The following is a 19,358-nucleotide window of genomic DNA, read 5'->3' on the forward strand; positions in this document are numbered from 1 at the left end:
ATGGGCCAACATACCAACAACAGTGTGTGGCAACCTTGTGAAGACTTACAGAAAACGTTTGACCTCTGTCATTGCCAACAAAGGATATATTACAAAGTATTGAGATGAAATTTAGTTTCTGACCAAATACTTATTTTCCACCATAATATGCAAATAAAATGTTAAAAAAACAGACAATGTGATTTTCTGGATTTTTTTTTCTCAGTTTGTCTCCCATAGTTGAGGTCTACCTATGATGTAAATTACAGACGCCTCTCATCTTTTTAAGTGGTGGAACTTGCACTATTGCTGACTGACTAAATACTTTTTTGCCCCACTGTAGACTCTGTACTTTATCCGTCATATCTCCACCGTGGATCAGTGGAAAACTGAGATCCCGGCCTGTCACCTGTGTTTCATCAGTCCTCATATACAAGTCCGGTCTACAGGACTGATGCAGAGCCTGAGCCTCACGGAGACACGGAGGCATTTCAGAAAACAGATGTGTGTGAGGATCAGTCAATCTCTGTGGGTTAGTGCGCTGTCCGAGGGGAAAAAAGGGGCAACACATGGACTTGTCACATGGGGTATACCCCCCACAAGACCTACCATACACTGGGAACCTCCCACAGGACCTGATCTACACTGGGAACAAACAAAAGACCCGTCATTTAGCGGGAACACCCCACAAGACTTTATGTATTTTGAGAACATACCACAAAACCTGCCTCATGCTGGGAACCCCTCACAAGACCCGCTGTATGTCGGGAACCCCCCACAAAACCCGCAGTATACTGGGAACACCCACAAGACCCACCATATTCCGGGAACCACCCACAAGACCCACTGTATTCCGGATCTCCCCCCCCCCCCCCCCCACAAGACCTGCCGTATGCCGGGAAGCCCCCCACAAAACCCACAGTATACTGGGAACACCCACAAGATTTGCCGTATGCCAGGAACCCACCACAAGACCCGCAGTATACTGGGAACCCCCCACAAGACCTGCCGTATGCCGGGAACCCCCCACAAGATCCACCATACGCCGGGTCCCCCCACAAGACCCGCTGTATGCTGGGAAGCTCCCACAAAACCCGCAGTATACTGGGAACACCTACAAGACCCACCATATTCCGGGAACGACCCACTGTATTCCGGAAACCCCCCGCAAGACCTGCTGTATGCCGGGAACCCCCTGCAAGACCTGCCGTATGCCAGGAACCCACCACAAGGCCCGCCGTATGCCGGGAACCCCCCACGAGACCCGCTGTATGCTTGGAAGCCCCCACAAGACCCGTAGTATACTGGAACACCCACAAGACCTTCCCTATGCCGGGAACACCCTACAAGACCCGCAGTAGACTGGGAACCCGGCACAAGACCTGCCGTATGCCGGGAACCCCCACAAGACCCACCATATGCCGGCAAGCCCCCACAAGGCCCGCCGTATGCCTGGACCCCCCACAAGACCCGCTGTATGCCGGGAAGCTCCCACAAAATCCACAGTATACTGGGAACACCCACAAGACCCACCATATACCGGGAACCACCCACAAGACCCACTGTATTCCGGAAACCCCCCGTAAGACCTGACGTATGCCGGGAACCCCCCACAAGATGTGCCGTATGCCGGGAACCCCCCACAAGACCCGCAGTATGATGGGAAACCACCACAAGACCTGCCGTATGCCGGGAACCCACCACAAGACCTGCTGTATGCCAGGAACCCCCCACAAAACCCACCGCATGTCGGGAACTTCCCACAAGGCCCACTGTATGTCGGGAACACCCCACAAGACCTGCCATATGCCGGGAACCCCCCCTCAAGACCCATTGTATTCCGGAAACCCCTCACAAGACTCGCCGTATGCTGGGCCCCCACAAGACCTGCCATATACCAGGAACCCCCCACAAGACCCGCCGTATGCCTTGAACCCCCCCCCCCCCACAAGACCCGCCTTATGCTGGGAACTCTGCACAAGACCTGCCATATGCCGGGAACCCCCCACAAGACCCACAGTATACCAGGAACCCCCCAAAAGACTCGCCGTTTATCGGGAACCCCCCACAAAACCTGCAGTATACCAAGTACCCCCCACAAGACTCGCCGTTTGTCGGGAACCCCCCACAAGACCTGCCATATGCCAGGAACCCCCCAAGGCCCGCCGTATGCTGAGAACTCCGCACAAGACCCGCAATATACCAGGAGCGCACCAACCTATTTTGTTAACACCCCAAAAGACCCTCCATGTACAGAAGACTTGACGTACTCTGGGTACTCCCCTCAAGACCTGCTGTATGCCGAGAACATTCTGGTATACTTCGGGTCTTGTGTGGTTTTACCAGCATATGGCAGGTCTTGTGGGAGGTCCCAGCATACGGAGGGTCTTCTGTATATGGAGGGTCTTGTGGGGGCTTAACTAATTAGTTTGGGGTGTTCCCAGAATACAGCGGTGTGGGGTGTTCCAGGCACACGGCGGGTCCTGTGGGGTGTTCCTGGCATACGACAGATCTAGGTGGTGTTCCTGGTATATGGTGGATCCTTTGTAATATGGCTGGTCTTGTAGGGGGTTAACCGAATAGGGTGAGGTGTCACCGACATACCCGGGTTCCCAGCGTACAGCGGGTCTTGTGGGGTTCCCAGCATACGGCGAGTCTTGTGGGGTTCCCAGTATACGGCAGGTCTTGTGGGGTTCCCAGCATACGGCGGGTCTTGTGGGGTTCCCAGCATACGGCGGGTCTTGTGGGGTTCCCAGCATACGGCGGGTCATGTGGTGTTCCCAGCATACGGCAGGTCTTGTGGGGTACCCAGCATATGGCAGGTCTTGTGGGGTACCCAGCATACGGCGGGTCTTGTGGGGGGTTCCCAGCATACGGCGGGTCTTGTGGGGTTCCCAGCATACGGCGGGTCTTGTGGGGTTCCCAGCATACGGCGGGTCATGTGGGGTTCCCAGCAGACGGCGGGTCTTGTGGGGTACCCAGCATATGGCAGGTCTTGTGGGGTACCCAGCATACGGCGGGTCTTGTGGGGGGTTCCCAGCATACGGCGGGTCTTGTGGGGTTCCCAGCATACGGCGGGTCTTGTGGGGGGTTCCCAGCATACGGCGGGTCTTGTGGGGTACCCAGCATATGGCAGGTCTTGTGGGGTACCCAGCATACGGCGGGTCTTGTGGGGGGTTCCCAGCATACGGCGGGTCTTGTGGGGTTCCCAGCATACGGCGGGTCTTGTGGGGTTCCCAGCATACGGCGGGTCTTGTGGGGTTCCCAGCAGACGGCGGGTCTTGTGGGGTTCCCAGCAGACGGCGGGTCTTGTGGTGTTCCCAGCAGACGGCGGGTCTTGTGGTGTTCCCAGCAGACGGCGGGTCTTGTGGGGGGTTCCTGATATACTGCAGTTGTTTTGGGAACACACCACATGACCCGCTGCATACCAAAAATCCCCCACAAGACCCGCCATATACCGGGAGCACCCCACAAGACCTGGATATGCTGGGAACACCCCACAAGACCCGCCGTATACCAGGAACACCACACCCTATGCCCTTCAAACTCCTCGGCCTCCAGAGGTGACTATTATTCTTCTGCCAGATATATCCCGGCCCAGACCGGTGCTGTGATTTTATTGTTCTGGCTGATGGCTGTGACCTCTCTATAGTCATATTCTATATACTTACTATATACATAGAGGGCAGTACACAGCCGCCATCTCCATGATATATACAGACCCCGCGCTCTACTGCTGTACATTCTGCCCTATACATCGTAGTGCAGCGATGATGATGAGATATTATTAGTGTTATCACAGGAGCGGAGCCGATTCCCAGAGGCAGCCCCCCGTGTTCCTGTGATGAGCGATGGCAGACAGCACACGTGTGTCACAGCTCATTCTGGGATTAATAGAGATGTCACCTTGATGATTCACTTCTTACCGCACTTTACCAGTAGAGAAACCCCTGAAAGATGATGGTGTAAATCACAGCTGCCCCCACAAACATCGGCGATGCAGCTGTATTGGGATGGAATGACATGCAACGAGCAGGACCCCAACACCCCGAGAATCAACTCTGGTTGTGGCCCATTGTTTATACTTCCAACAGGTCAGACAGTCACATCGAAGCTCATCACAGCTATGATAGAAAGGGGTCCGGACACACAGAGCATCGCAGCTATGATAGAAAGGGGTCCGGACACACAGAGCATCGCAGCTATGATAGAAAGGAGTCAGGACACACAGAGCATCACAGCTATGATAGAAAAGTGTCCGGACACACAGAGCATCGCAGCTATGATAGAAAGGAGTCAGGACACACAGAGCAACACAGCTATGATAGAAAGGGGTCTGGACACGCAGAGCATCGCAGCTACGATAGAAAGCTGTCAGGACACACAGAGCATCACAGCTATGATAGAAAGTTGTCAGGACACGAAGAGCATCACAGCTATGATAGAAAGGGGTCTGGACACGCAGAGCATCGCAGCTACGATAGAAAGCTGTCAGGACACGCAGAGCATCGCAGCTATGATAGAAAGCTGTCAGGACACGCAGAGCATCGCAGCTATGATAGAAAGCTGTCAGGACACGCAGAACATCACAGCTATAATAGATAGGGGTCCGGACATACATAGCATTACTGCTACGATAGAAAGCTGTCAGGGCATGCAGAACATCGCAGCTATAATAGAAAGGAGTCAGGACATGCAGAGCATCACAGCTATGATAGAAATGGGCCAGGACATACAGAGCATTACTGCTATGATAGAAAGCTGTCAGGGCACGCAGAACATCGCAGCTATAATAGAAAGGGGTCAGGACATGTGGAGCATCGCAGCTATGATAGAAATGGGTCAGGACATACAGAGCATTACTGCTATGATAGAAAGCTGTCAGGGCATGCAGAACATCGCAGCTATAATAGAAAGGGGTCAGGACATGCAGAGCATTGCAGCTATGATAGAAATGGGTCAGGACATACAGAGCATTACTGCTATGATAGAAAGCTGTCAGGGCATGCAGAACATCGCAGCTATAATAGAAAGGAGTCAGGACATGCAGAGCATCACAGCTATGATAGAAATGGGTCAGGACATACAGAGCATTACTGCTATGATAGAAAGCTGTCAGGGCACGCAGAACATCGCAGCTATAATAGAAAGGGGTCAGGACATGTGGAGCATCGCAGCTATGATAGAAAGATGTCAGGACACGCGGAGCATCGCAGCTATGATAGAAAGGGATCAGAGCACTGCAGCTCTGCAGACCGGTCACAATTGATCATACTGACTTCTGTCCAATGTTATCAGCATCAGAAATGGCTGGTGTGACGGTGGAAGAAGTGATCACTGAGAATCCAGATTCCAAGATCAACAGGGGGATGTGCTGCGGTTTGTGCCGGATACCTCAGGACCCCTGCAGACAACTGGAGGGATCAGTTACCTTGTCCGCAGAAGCGGGGCTTACACTATTTTAGGCTGGTGGTTTTAATGTTCTGGCTGATTGGTGAATATTTGGACATATTTTTTTTTCATCAGCCTTTATGATGTGATGTATTTTTGTGCCAAAGTGAAAATCTCTGAATGTTTGGACGCCGGTCTCTGTGTGATTAGTGCGTAGCAGATAAGCGGTGGCTGCTCAGCAGAACGTGCTGTACACGGGCAGCTGCCGACTGGCATCAGGGGCAGAGATAAAGCCCGTCACCAGTCCTGATGCTGGCAGGGACCTGTCCTCCAGTGATGGGGCCGCAGTCTGCATTACTTGCCAGACATTGATAAGGATTCCAGTAACCCATTCATTAACTCCTGCCTGTACGGCCAGGACAGAGGCTTCTCACAGGTGCTGACGCGTTTCGCTCCCACCCTTCGCCTGCAGCATTTTATATCGGTATTTTTACCCTTCTCTGACACATATCTGTAAATGATGGATTATTGGATTTAGCTCTTCATAGATCGGTGCCTCGATATCATATATCACAAATCAATCTTGCGCATTTTATATAAAGCATGACCGATGCTGACCCCCTCTATTTATTGCGGAGGTGTGCGAGCCTTGACCCTGTGAGTAATGTATACGCTGTATACTGCTGGTTTATAGCCATCTGTCCCTGTGATCGGTAATATGCTGCAAGAGAGGATGAAGAGGAGCCATCATCCTCTGTTCAGCGAGCAGCACATCGATCCGGAGAAGAGGAAAGGACGGATGGTTCTGTGGTACCACGGTGTGAGGCCAGGGACGGGCATTGATGCCGCAGGAGCCACCGACCCACAGAAATCCCATTCCTCTTACCCTTAGAAACAGTGCGGATGTATAACCTTGTATTCCCTACTGTATGTAGTACAGAGGAAATATACCAACGTCTCTATGGATTTTTACAAGATGAATGGGACGTCTGATGGAATTTTTGCCGATTTGTGGAGGTCAGACCCTGATGCTGGGGGAAGGTCGGGCTCACAATTATAGGTGCTGGATGACATTGTGGTCCGGGCTCTGTGCGGCCGCTCATGTTCTTCCCTCCTTATCTGTATGGACCTTGTGAAAATGTTCCCTTAAAGCTGAAGCTACAATGTCCACAATGTTTTGTGCTGAAGGATTAAGATTTCCCTTCACTGTAGCTAAGGGCCCAGTGCCGCCCCTGATAACAGCCCAATGCCGACCCCTGATGACAGCCCATAGTATTATCCTCCTCCACTATCTGTACAGGGGGCACAATGCAGTCAGGGGGTAACGTTCTCCTGGAGTCACAAAAAAGATAACGCCATGAGACGCAGATAGAAAAGTGTGATCTGTTACTGCACAGAACACGTCTCCTCCGGAGTCTAGTGGTGGCGGCTTTACACCACTCTATTCGACGCTCAGCATTGTGCTTGGTAAGGTACGGCTGCATGCAGTGTTTGTTCTGATGTTATAGTTGAGGAGGTCTCAACTCTAGTTATGGCGTTAGCAGAAGAGCGTTGGTGATCCTCCTCACTCTGCCCCCCATTCTGTAATGTTACGGGGTCTCCACTTCGTAGCTGAGTTGCTGCGGTTTCTTCCACTTCTCAATAATATCACTCACAGGTGATGGGGGAAGATTCAGGAGGAAGAAAAGTAATGAGCAGACTTGTTACCCCGGTGGCTCCTATTACAGGACTGCACTGGTATCAGTGAGCTCGGCACCAGCAGCCGCTTTGTCACATGTTAATATAGGCAGATGGCCTGGGGGACCGGAGGTTACACACCAAGGGTGAGGGGCTGGATGTTGTACTCTGGAATTGGGAGGTCTAATGTTAGACATCAGGGATCAGGGACCAGATGTTATAGACCGAGGCTGAAGGGCCCAATGTTGTACTCTAGGTAGCGAGGGGTTGAATGGTGTAGTCTGTAGGAGAGGGGCCGGAGGTTGTGCTCTGGGGCAAGGGGCCGGATGTTGTGCTCTGGGGGGTGAGGGGCTGGATGTTGTATTGTGGGGGGCATGGGGCCGGATGTTGTGCTCTGGGGGGCGAGGGGCCGGATGTTGTGCTCTGGGGGGCGAGGGGCCAGATGTTGTGCTCTGGGGGGGGCGAGGGGCCGGATGTTGTGCTCTGGGGGGGGCGAGGGGCCGGATGTTGTGCTCTGGGGGGCGAGGGGCCGGATGTTGTGCTCTGGGGGGCGAGGGGCCGGATGTTGTGCTCTGGGGGGCGAGGGGCCGGATGTTGTGCTCTGGGGGGCGAGGGGCCGGATGTTGTGCTCTGGGGGGCGAGGGGCCGGATGTTGTGCTCTGGGGGGGGCGAGGGGCCGGATGTTGTGCTCTGGGGGGGGCGAGGGGCCGGATGTTGTGCTCTGGGGGGGCGAGGGGCCGGATGTTGTGCTCTGGGGGGCGAGGGGCCGGATGTTGTGCTCTGGGGGGCGAGGGGCCGGATGTTGTACTCTGTGTGCCTGGATGTTATACACCTATTATCTATCTTTCTTTCTATCTATTATCTATCATTTATTTTTCTATTAGCTATCTATTATCTATATAACTATCATCTATCATTTATCTATTATCTATCATTTATCTATTATCTATCATCAATCTATTATCTATCTATCTTTTATTTATCTGATTACATGGCTATTGGATCCCAAAACTCAGAAAACGAAAGTTACGAGTTTTCTTGTATTTCTTACTCATACAGTTGTCTGTCCGGTTTTCTGGCCAGTTCTGGGGCTCTCGTCGCTCCGGCTCTTGTGCCATCCTCCTTCTCCTCGATATATCCTTACATGAGTGTCCTGAGATAACCGGCTTTGAAAAATAGAAGTGTTTCCCGCACCTGACGTAGCGCCATAACGTTCTCCTAAGCTGTTCATCTAATGTCACTCATCTCCGGATATCTCTAAAGATGCAGAAAAGTAAGGAAGATGCATCCTGGAGTAATCCTTAATCCCTACTACCGGCAGCTCCTCTCCATTCATGAACCTTGCGGCTCTTCTCTGCGGATGTCTCGTATGTGGAAGACCACCCCGCAGTCGGACCCTCAATACACGCTGCTATACTCTCACGTTTCTTTCCTGACGTGATGTTTGCAGTAAATGAGATTAGTTACTTGTGGATACAATGTATCACCAGTAATGAGGTTGGGAAGGTGCGGAGGAGACCATGAGGAAGGATGAAGTTTGGAACGAGCGTGGTTTTCTTCTCATTTAGAATTTGTGACGTCAGTAACCCTTGTCCTGTTCTTTTCTCATTCCTTGTAGCCCGGCGTGAAGCTTCATTATGTAGAGATGGGAAGCGGGCCGGTGATCTGCCTGTGTCACGGCTTTCCGGAGAGCTGGTATTCGTGGCGGTTCCAGGTGAGGAGCGCTAACCCCACCATATACAGACCGCTATGGTTTGTGTATTACTGCAAAGAATGGCTTCCTGTAGGCCATCTTTGTTGTTGTCCTGAACCACATAATGTGACCGCTGCAGTCAGTCAATGATGTGTCCACGATGCTATGAAAGTGTGTTCATGGCCAGAAACTTTCTCATTTGTTCCCATTTTCATTGTAGTTGCCGGCCTTGGCTAATGCTGGCTACAGAGTCATAGCCCTGGACATGAAGGGCTACGGGGACTCGTCTGCTCCTCCTGGTAAGTAATTTCAGGTTATATCGGTGTGTACCTCTTTCAAAGACAACGCCGGCAATATCTTTACATGTCTGGTCCTCCATTAGTGAGAAATGAGGCTGAAGAGCTATGGTAGATCCGAAGCCTCTGTCACTCCAGCTCTATCCCCTGCTTAGTGAAAAAGGAATAATGTGTTTTTTTTTGTTTGTTTTTTATTTTTCATTCCAGAGATTGAAGAATACTCCCAGCAAGTACTCTGCCAGGTACGACCACAATTTTATAGTCGGACACAGGGATCGCCAGTTCCTTAGTAATATGAGCTGATCGTTCAGGCCTAGAACATTACTAACTAAAGGTTACTTAGTGCCCTTACTGTAACGGGGTCTACCAAGCTGGGGTACCTCTTTCAGTACCACCCCGTGTTTCAGGAGGTCCACTCTGCTTTTGCTGGATTCTGAATGAAGGACGCTGGCTGGAATTCCTTGATTACGTGAGAGCATATAAAAGTATAAAAGCTGACTGCTTCTCCACGTATTTCCAGTCTAAAAGAACACACTTTATTTTCAGCACACAGAATATATAACACAAATACACAGGGCAGGCCAATAGAAAAAGCAGGCCAGACATACATTACAATAGCCGCAGGGGGCCGGAGCCTGCTGATATTTACTGTGGGAATTACAAAGGTGGGGGAGGACAAAGGGGAATATGGTGTCCTCTCTGCCCAGGGGCGCAGCCTGTGGACTGATGCATTTCACATGGAACCTATTATACATAATATATACTGCAAAACATATTCTTGGTGTTGGGGGTTCTGTAACACTTACGCTTCCTCCATTCATGGGTCTGAGTGCGGACCTCGGCGCAATGACCGGCCGCAGATCTCCTGACCTGAACTCAACATCGTAATAAGCATATATGAGAATGGTCAGGTTCAGATCAGGAGATCTCCAGCCCGGGAGGATCATGGAAACGGAGCTTCTTCATATAGCGCCAGATTACAGAGAAATGATTGCATATGTTCGGATATCTGTCTTGTTTGCAGTTCCTTATATAAGGTTATATAGCCAGACCTAATTATTGTATAAGCACTTTATTGTTGGATGATGGTAGTGGTTTTGGTAGGAGGTCATAAAGGGATAGCCTACGTTGGGCGGGCTCGCCAAATCGAATCCTTTGGTTGCCAACCTCTGCGGCAAGGCAGGGACCATGAGGACTAATTCACTCCCCTCACCCCTCTGCACTGTCTTGATTTACGTCAGGGTTTAGTGCCTTCTCATCCTGCATATTTCCTGACCCTCTATTCTATCGATATACAATATGTAACTTTAATCAAATTTAATAAAAGTTAATTTTTAAGGTTTTTTTTCTGTTTGCTGATCCAGTCTAATATACATAATAGGTCTGTTTGTCTATGGACAACTAGAACAGTCTAACTGCGAGGCAGTCACACAATCTGTGCTTTCTTTATACATAGATCTCGGTTCCATGTGACGTGATTGCTAAAGGTACCGTCACACTCAGCAACTTTGCAAAGAGAACGACAACGATCCGTGACGTTGTAGCGTCCTGGATAGCGATCTTGTTGTGTTTGACACGCAGCAGCGATCTGGATCCTGCTGTGCCATCGCTGGTTGGAGCTAGAAGTCCAGAACTTTATTTCGTCGCCAGGTCGGCGTGTATTGTCATGTTTGACATCAAAAGCAACGACGCCAGCAACGTTTTACATGGAGCTAACAACCAGCGAGAACGAGAAGTGAGACGCCGTTACGTCACTGGATCGCTCCTGCATCGTTCTGGAGTTGCTGTGTTTGACGTCTCTACAGCGACCTAAACAGCGACGCTCCAGCAGAGTAACATAGTAACATAGTTAGTAAGGCCAAGAAAAGACATTTGTCCATCCAGTTCAGCCTATATTCCATCATAATAAATCCCCAGATCTACGTCCTTCTACAGAACCTAATAATTGTATGATACAATATTGTTCTGCTCCAGGAAGACATTCAGGCCTCTCTTGAACCCCTCGACTGAGTTCGCCATCACCACCTCCTCAGGCAAGCAATTCCAGATTCTCACCGCCCTAACAGTAAAGAATCCTCTTCTATGTTGGTGGAAAAACCTTCTATCCCCCAGACGCAAAGAATGCTCCCTTGTGCCCGTCACCTTCCTTGGTATAAACAGATCCTCAGCGAGATATTTGTATTGTCCCCTTATATACTTATACATGGTTATTAGATCGCCCCTCAGTCGTCTTTTCTAGACTAAATAATCCTAATTTCGCTAATCTATCTGGGTATTGTATTTCTCCCATCCCCTTTATTAATTTTGTTGCCCTCCTTTGTACTCTCACTAGTTCCATTATATCCTTCCTGAGCACCGGTGCCCAAAACTGGACACAGTACTCCATGTGCGGTCTAACTAGGGATTTGTACAGAGGCAATATAATGCTCTCATCATGTGTATCCAGACCTCTGCGATCTAGTTTAGGTCGGCTCGTTGTCTGTATCACTGCAGCGTCACTGAGTGTGACGGTACCTTTAGGGTCAAAAGACTAAGGACTGTTATATAAAATGACTCCCAAAAAACGATCATCTAATGGGCAAATTTAATCCAAAATCTAAGAAAGCTAAACTGTCTCAAGCAGCCGAGACAAGTGAACAACGTGAGTCCCGGATTGATAGGAAACGGATGAGATAGGCTGAAGCATTTGAACAATAGAAATGTTGTCTTCAGGAGAAACTGATGAGACAGGCTGAATCAAGGGATGTGGAAACATCTGGACAATGGGAACGTTGTCTTTAGGAGAAACTGATAAGATAGGCTGAATCAAGGGATGCGGAAACATCTAAACAACGTAAACGTCTTCCTCTGGAGAAACAGATGAGACTGGCTGAATCAAGGGACGGGGAAGCATCTGAATAATAGTACATCATCTTTAGGTGAAACGGATGAGACAGGCTGAATCAAGGGATGTGGAACCATCTGAACAATGGAAATGTCATCCTCAGGAGAAACGGATGAGATGGGCTGAGTCAAGGGATGCAGAAACATCTGAACATTATCCTCAGGAGAAACGGATAAGATAGGCTGAATCAAGGTATGAAGAAGCATCTGAACAATAGGAACGTCATCTTCAGGGGAAACAGATGAGACAGGCTGAATCAAGGGAACCTGAAACATCTGAACAAACGGATGAGACATGTTGAATCAAGGGATGCGGAAACATCTGAACAATGGAAATGTCCTCAGGAGAAACAGATGAGAGAGGCTGAAACAAGGGATGTGGAAGCATCTGAACAACAGTAATGTCCCCTTCAGGAGAATCAAGGGAACCTGAAACATCTGAACAAACGGATGAGACAGGCTGAATCAAGGGATGTGGAACCATCTGAACAATGGAAATGTCATCCTCAGGAGAAACGGATGAGATGGGCTGAGTCAAGGGATGCAGAAACATCTGAACATTATCCTCAGGAGAAACGGATAAGATAGGCTGAATCAAGGTTTGAAGAAGCATCTGAACAATAGGAACGTCATCAGGAGAATCAAGGGAACCTGAAACATCTGAACAAACGGATGAGACAGGCTGAATCAAGGGATGCGGAAACATCTGAACAATGGAAATGTCATCCTCAGGAGAAATGGATGAGACAGGCTGAATCAAGGGATGTGGAAACATGAACAATGTCAACGTCGCCCTCAGGAGATACGTATGAGACAGGTGGAATCGAGGGATGTGGATATATGTGAACAACAGAAATGTCATCCTCAGGAGAAACGATGAGACAGGCTGAATCAAGGGAACAAGAAACATCTGAACAAACGGATGAGACATGTTGAATCAAGGGATGTGGAAACATGAACAATGTAAACGTCGTCCTCAGGAGAAACGGATGAGAGAGGCTGAAACAAGGGATGTGGAAGCATCTGAACAACAGTAACGTCCCCTTCAGGAGAATCAAGGGAGCCTGAAACATCTGAACAAACGGATGAGACAGGCTGAATCAAGGGATGCGGAAACATCTGAACAATGGAAATGTCATCCTCAGGAGAAATGGATGAGACAGGCTGAATCAAGGGATGTGGAAACATGAACAATGTCAACGTCGCCCTCAGGAGATACGTATGAGACAGGTGGAATCGAGGGATGTGGATATATGTGAACAACAGAAATGTCATCCTCAGGAGAAACGATGAGACAGGCTGAATCAAGGGATGTGGAAACATGAACAATGTAAACGTCGTCCTCAGGAGAAACAGATGAGACAGGCTGAATCAAGGGAACAAGAAACATCTGAACAAACGGATGAGACATGTTGAATCAAGGGATGTGGAAACATGAACAATGTAAACGTCGTCCTCAGGAGAAACGGATGAGAGAGGCTGAAACAAGGGATGTGGAAGCATCTGAACAACAGTAACGTCCCCTTCAGGAGAATCAAGGGAGCCTGAAACATCTGAACAAACGGATGAGACAGGCTGAATCAAGGGATGCGGAAACATCTGAACAATGGAAATGTCATCCTCAGGAGAAATGGATGAGACAGGCTGAATCAAGGGATGTGGAAACATGAACAATGTAAACGTCGTCCTCAGGAGAAACAGATGAGACAGGCTGAATCAAGGGAACAAGAAACATCTGAACAAACGGATGAGACATGTTGAATCAAGGGATGTGGAAACATGAACAATGTAAACGTCGTCCTCAGGAGAAACGGATGAGAGAGGCTGAAACAAGGGATGTGGAAGCATCTGAACAACAGTAACGTCCCCTTCAGGAGAATCAAGGGAGCCTGAAACATCTGAACAAACGGATGAGACAGGCTGAATCAAGGGATGCGGAAACATCTGAACAATGGAAATGTCATCCTCAGGAGAAATGGATGAGACAGGCTGAATCAAGGGATGTGGAAACATGAACAATGTAAACGTCGTCCTCAGGAGAAACAGATGAGACAGGCTGAATCAAGGGAACAAGAAACATCTGAACAAACGGATGAGACATGTTGAATCAAGGGATGTGGAAACATGAACAATGTAAACGTCGTCCTCAGGAGAAACGGATGAGAGAGGCTGAAACAAGGGATGTGGAAGCATCTGAACAACAGTAACGTCCCCTTCAGGAGAATCAAGGGAGCCTGAAACATCTGAACAAACGGATGAGACAGGCTGAATCAAGGGATGCGGAAACATCTGAACAATGGAAATGTCATCCTCAGGAGAAATGGATGAGACAGGCTGAATCAAGGGATGTGGAAACATGAACAATGTCAACGTCGTCCTCAGGAGATACATATGAGACAGGTGGGATCAAGGGATGTGGATATATGTGAACAACAGAAATGTCATCCTCAGGAGAAACGATGAGACAGGCTGAATCAAGGGAACCTGAAGAATCTGAGCAAACGGATGAGACAGGCTGAATCAAGGGCTGTGGAAACATGAACAATGTAAACGTTTTCCTCAGGAGAAACAGATGAGAGAGGCTGAATCAAAGGATGTGGAAGCATCTGAATGTCGTTTTCAGGAGAAATGGATGAGACAGGCGGAATCAAGGAATGCAGAAACATCTGAACAACGGAAAAGGAAGAATGTCATCAAAATGGTAGCAGACGATATATCCAACTTATGCAAAGACGTAGGCGGGCTGACCTGAGTTTGGAAGCGTTTCACTACAACCCAATTCAGGACTGTAGGTCACATCCAAAAGTCATAATAGGCAAAATAGATGTAATATGCGAACATTGTCAAAAGGAGAGCACATTTTACTATTGAATAAAAATGAGTTCAAAAAGTAGTTTTTGTTCGCCTCAGTGTTACAACAAACTTGTAAAAATAAAAAACTGTTAACACCGAACTAGCAAAAAATAACAGTTAAAAAACACATTTTAAAAGCTGAAGATGTCAACTTCAGGGTGGAAGTGGAAATTTAGCCTTAGCAAGTGTAACCAACAATTTAACATATTTTCCGCAAGCAAAGCCGCAGGTATTTTGCTAGTTATAAATGTGAGTCCGTGTCTCCGGTCAATGAGGCTCAGAGCAGGTCCGATTCTCACAGAAGGCAGACTACATCATTTACAGTTTCATCCAATTGTTACTGATAAATTATTAACAATAGGAAAAAAGAAGTTCCGACATTTACCTGCTTCAGTGAAGAAACAGATGTGAAAAAAATGGATGCAACTGGGAGACAACCTGAGAACTTGCTCCATGTCTCTATGATAACATCACATGGATGTGTGCATGTAGCCCTAAGGGGTTGTCTGGGTTTAGCATGAAAGTCTGCAGTCACTCTGACTGTAGACTTGTGAATCCTCACATCGTACACACCACAAGCTGTCAGGATTCTCTTGCATCGGGAGCAGGCGGATAACTGACCACACGTATGCGATAAACATACTGCAGCTACATAAAGTGACTACAGACTTTCATACAAAACATGGACAACCCCTTTAAACCCAACTTAAACTAATTAACAAGTCAAGATGAGCGATGGCTGTGACTGCAAGAGCCACAGTATAGACTCTGAGGCTGGGGCTTTGGGAATATGTGCTCTGGCCCGGGCAGCGGTGTAGACTCAGTGTCCGGGGCTTTGGTATATATGTTGTGGTGGAGTTCGAGAACAGTGTCTTGCAAAAGTATTCACCACCACCACAGTATTTTTTACTACCTCACAACCTGAAATTTCACTATTTTTTATTTTAGGGTTTGCATCAGGACATGTAAAGAACATGTCTACAACTGTGAACATTTGGTTATCTTTTTATTGTGAAGCAAACAACAAATAGGACAAAATAACTGAATACGTCAGTGTGCATAACAATTCACCCCCTAAAGTCAGTACTTTGTAGAGCCTCCTTTTGCGGCAATTACAGTTGCAAGTCCCTTTGGATAAGTCTCTATGAGCTTTCAACATTTTGTCATTGAGATTTTTGCCCATTCCTCAAGGCAAAACTGCTCCAGCTCCTTCACGTTAGATGTTTCCTCTGGTGAACATCGATCTTCAAGTCTGACCACAGATTCTCCATTGGATTAAGGTCTGGGCTTTGACTCGGCCACTTCACAACATTTACACATTTCTCCTTAAACCATTCAAGTGTTGCTTTAGCAGTGTGCTTTTGGTCATTGTCTTGTTGGAAGGTAAATCTCCGTCCCAGTCTCAAGAATATCCCTGTGTTTCGCACCATCCATCTTCCCTTCGACTTAGACCATTTTCCCTGTCCCTGCTGCCAAAACCACCCCACCTTTTGGTCATTGTCTTGTTGGAAGGTGAACCTTCGTCCCAGTCTCAAGAATATCCCTGTATTTCGCACCATCCATCTTCCCTTCGACGTGGACCTTTTTCCCCTGTCCCTGCTGCCAAAAACACCCCCACAGTTTGATGCTGCTATCACTATGTTTCACTGTGGGGATGGTGTTCTTGGGGTGATGACCTGTGTTGGTTCAATTTTAATTTTAGTCTCATCTAACCACAGCACCTTTCTCCACACATTTAGCAAACTCAAAATGAGCCTTACAATTTTTGTGTGTAAGTAAAGACTTTTTTTGTGCCCACTCTTCCATTATGGTCATCTCCATGGAGTGTACGGCTTATTGTATTGGGATCATCAGAGATTGTGATATATTTTAGAACCCAGCCCAGACTTGTCCTTCTCAACAACTTTGTCCCTAACTTATTTGTATATCTCCTTGGTCTTCATGGTGTTGTTTTGAGATCTCCTTGGTCTTCATGGTGTTATTTGGAGATCTCCTTGGTCTTCATGGTGTTGTTTGGAGATCTCCTTGGTCTTCATGGTGTTGTTTTGAGATCTCCTTGGTCTTCATGGTGTTATTTGGAGATCTCCTTGGTCTTCATGGTGTTGTTTGGAGATCTCCTTGGTCTTCATGGTGGTGTTTGGAGATCTCCTTGGTCCTTATGGTGGTGTTTGGAGGTCTCCTTGGTCTTCATGGTGTTGTTTGGAGATATCCTTGATCTTCATGGTGGTGTTTGGAGATCTCTTTGGTCTTTATGGTGGTGTTTGGAGTTCTCCTTGGTCTTGATGGTGGTGTTTGGAGATCTCTTTGGTCTTTATGGTGGTGTCTGGAGATCTCCTTAGCTTTCATGGTGGTGTTTGGTTAGTGGGGCCTCCTGCTAATGGTGTTGCATCCTTTGTGGCCTTTCAGAGAAGGTAAAGTGTATACACTGACAGACATGTGACACTTAGATTGTACACAGGGGGACGTCCTGTCACTTACCATGGGACTTATGAAGGGAATTGCTTGCACCAGAAATTTTTAGGGGCTTCATCGCAAAAGGGCTGAAAACATATGCACATGCCAATTTTTAGCTTTTTGATCCCACTTAGACTATTTATTGCTGATGCATCACACACAAATTGGATCACAAAGTATTTAATACAGGTTGTGATGTAATAAAATAGGTAAAAAGCCAAAGGGGAGCATACTTTTGCAAGCTACTGAACACACAGTCACTTGTACATTGAGTGCTCGCCTTTTCTTCCTCTTAGTGTTTCTTGTATTTCTTGCAGGACATGGTGACTTTCCTGGATAATCTGGTGAGTGATCTGACGTTGACATTTCTCGTTCCTCTTTACAGAATGAGAGTTTTTTATTGAGTGTAAGAGTCTCGATCTCAGTCTGTAAATCTCACCCTAAGACTTTCTGCATGTTTTTATGCCTCTTGCTTTATTGCTGTTTTATCCGAGCTTTATTGGTGTCTTGTCTCTACACAATATATCCGAGCAGTGTCGGCAGCAATCCGACTTCATCCCCCGGGAACAGAACACTACATTTCCACTTACCACTTAACTTCATTGGTTTCTGGATGTTTCTGGACTCATCGCGTGACTCTCCTCTTCCTGAAAAGTGACTGATAGCTCAAAATAACACAGGATCCACCATTCACAATAGATATCACAGCTCACCTCCTCCTCCTACGGTAAAATCACTGATAGCTCCTCCATATACAGTAGATAACACAGGATCCACCATTCACAGTACATGATGTCACAGCTCACCACCTCCTCCTGTGCAATGACTGATAACACCTCTATATACAGTAGATAACACAGGATCCACCATTCACAATAGGTGATGTCACAGCTCACCTCCTCCTGTACAATGACTGATAACACCTCTATATACAGTAGATAACAGGATCCACCATTCACAATAGGTGATGTCACAGCTCACCACCTCCTCCTGTACAATGACTGATAACACCTCTATATACAGTAGATAACACAGGATCCACCATTCACAAGAGGTGAAGTCACAGCTCACCTCCTCCCTCTCTCTTCACAGTAACCTTTGTACACGCTCATTATATGCTTCAGTATAATAGATGTGGTCAGCTTCCATCCATTGCTGCTAATGTACATGTGAAGTTCCTAAAACAAGAGAAAGTTACCATGTATAAAAGCCCAGTGTCCGGTGCGAAAATCGCAGGACTTCACATTGTTAATACAGATTGCGATATGGAGGGAAACTTTTCCTATAAAAATACATTTATCCCAACAACATGATGTAAAGAGTCGGTGATTTTCTGATGATTGCTATACTTACCTTTATAAAAATAAGACCACACATCGAACCACTGCTTTAAAGAGAGTGCGATACCCGGCCAGACCCCCTAAACTAATACAGCCTCATAAATAGCTGCAGAATCTTCCAGAGCCCCTAAAACTATTAGTGACCCTAAACTAGACCTTATTAAAAATACAGACCCCAAAGCTATTCTCCATCATTTGTAGACTGGGAACAGCCCCCAATGTATAAATCCCAGACCAGTCCCCCTGTCTACAGGACCCCTGTATAAGACAAGACCTCCTGCTTACAGAGCTCAGAACGGACTCCAAAACAGACCCCTCATTACCACAAGAGACCGGACCCCTCATTACCACAAGAGACCGGACCCCTCATTACCACAAGAGACCGGACCCCTCATTACCACAAGAGACCGGACCCCTCATTACCACAAGAGACCGGACCCCTCATTACCACAAGAGACCGGACCCCTCATTACCACAAGAGACCGGACCCCTCATTACCACAAGAGACCGGACCCCTCATTACCACAAGAGACCGGACCCCTCATTACCACAAGAGACCGGACCCCTCATTACCACAAGAGACCGGATCCCTCATTACCACAAGAGACCGGACCCCTCATTACCACAAGAGACCGGACCCCTCATTACCACAAGAGACCGGACCCCTCATTACCACAAGAGACCGGACCCCTCATTACCACAAGAGACCGGACCCCTCATTACCACAAGAGACCGGACCCCTCATTACCACAAGAGACCGGACCCCTCATTACCACAAGAGACCGGACCCCT

The 19,358-nt window shown here is 47.9% G+C and overlaps 1 protein-coding gene across 1 annotated transcript in view; it reads left to right on the forward strand.

Annotated features, from left to right (window-relative positions):
* EPHX2 (epoxide hydrolase 2) overlaps nt 1–19,358 on the forward strand; it is an 81,169-nt gene that overhangs the window by 18,830 nt on the left and 42,981 nt on the right. Inside the window, exons 7-10 of the mRNA XM_069728447.1 lie at nt 8,666–8,761; nt 8,961–9,039; nt 9,244–9,278; nt 17,544–17,570. Coding sequence (XP_069584548.1) covers nt 8,666–8,761; nt 8,961–9,039; nt 9,244–9,278; nt 17,544–17,570 — 237 coding nt within the window. The remainder of the gene's footprint in view (nt 1–8,665; nt 8,762–8,960; nt 9,040–9,243; nt 9,279–17,543; nt 17,571–19,358) is intronic.

The sequence above is a fragment of the Ranitomeya imitator genome, chromosome 5 (assembly GCF_032444005.1).
Source record: "Ranitomeya imitator isolate aRanImi1 chromosome 5, aRanImi1.pri, whole genome shotgun sequence".
NCBI lineage: Eukaryota > Metazoa > Chordata > Amphibia > Anura > Dendrobatidae > Ranitomeya > Ranitomeya imitator.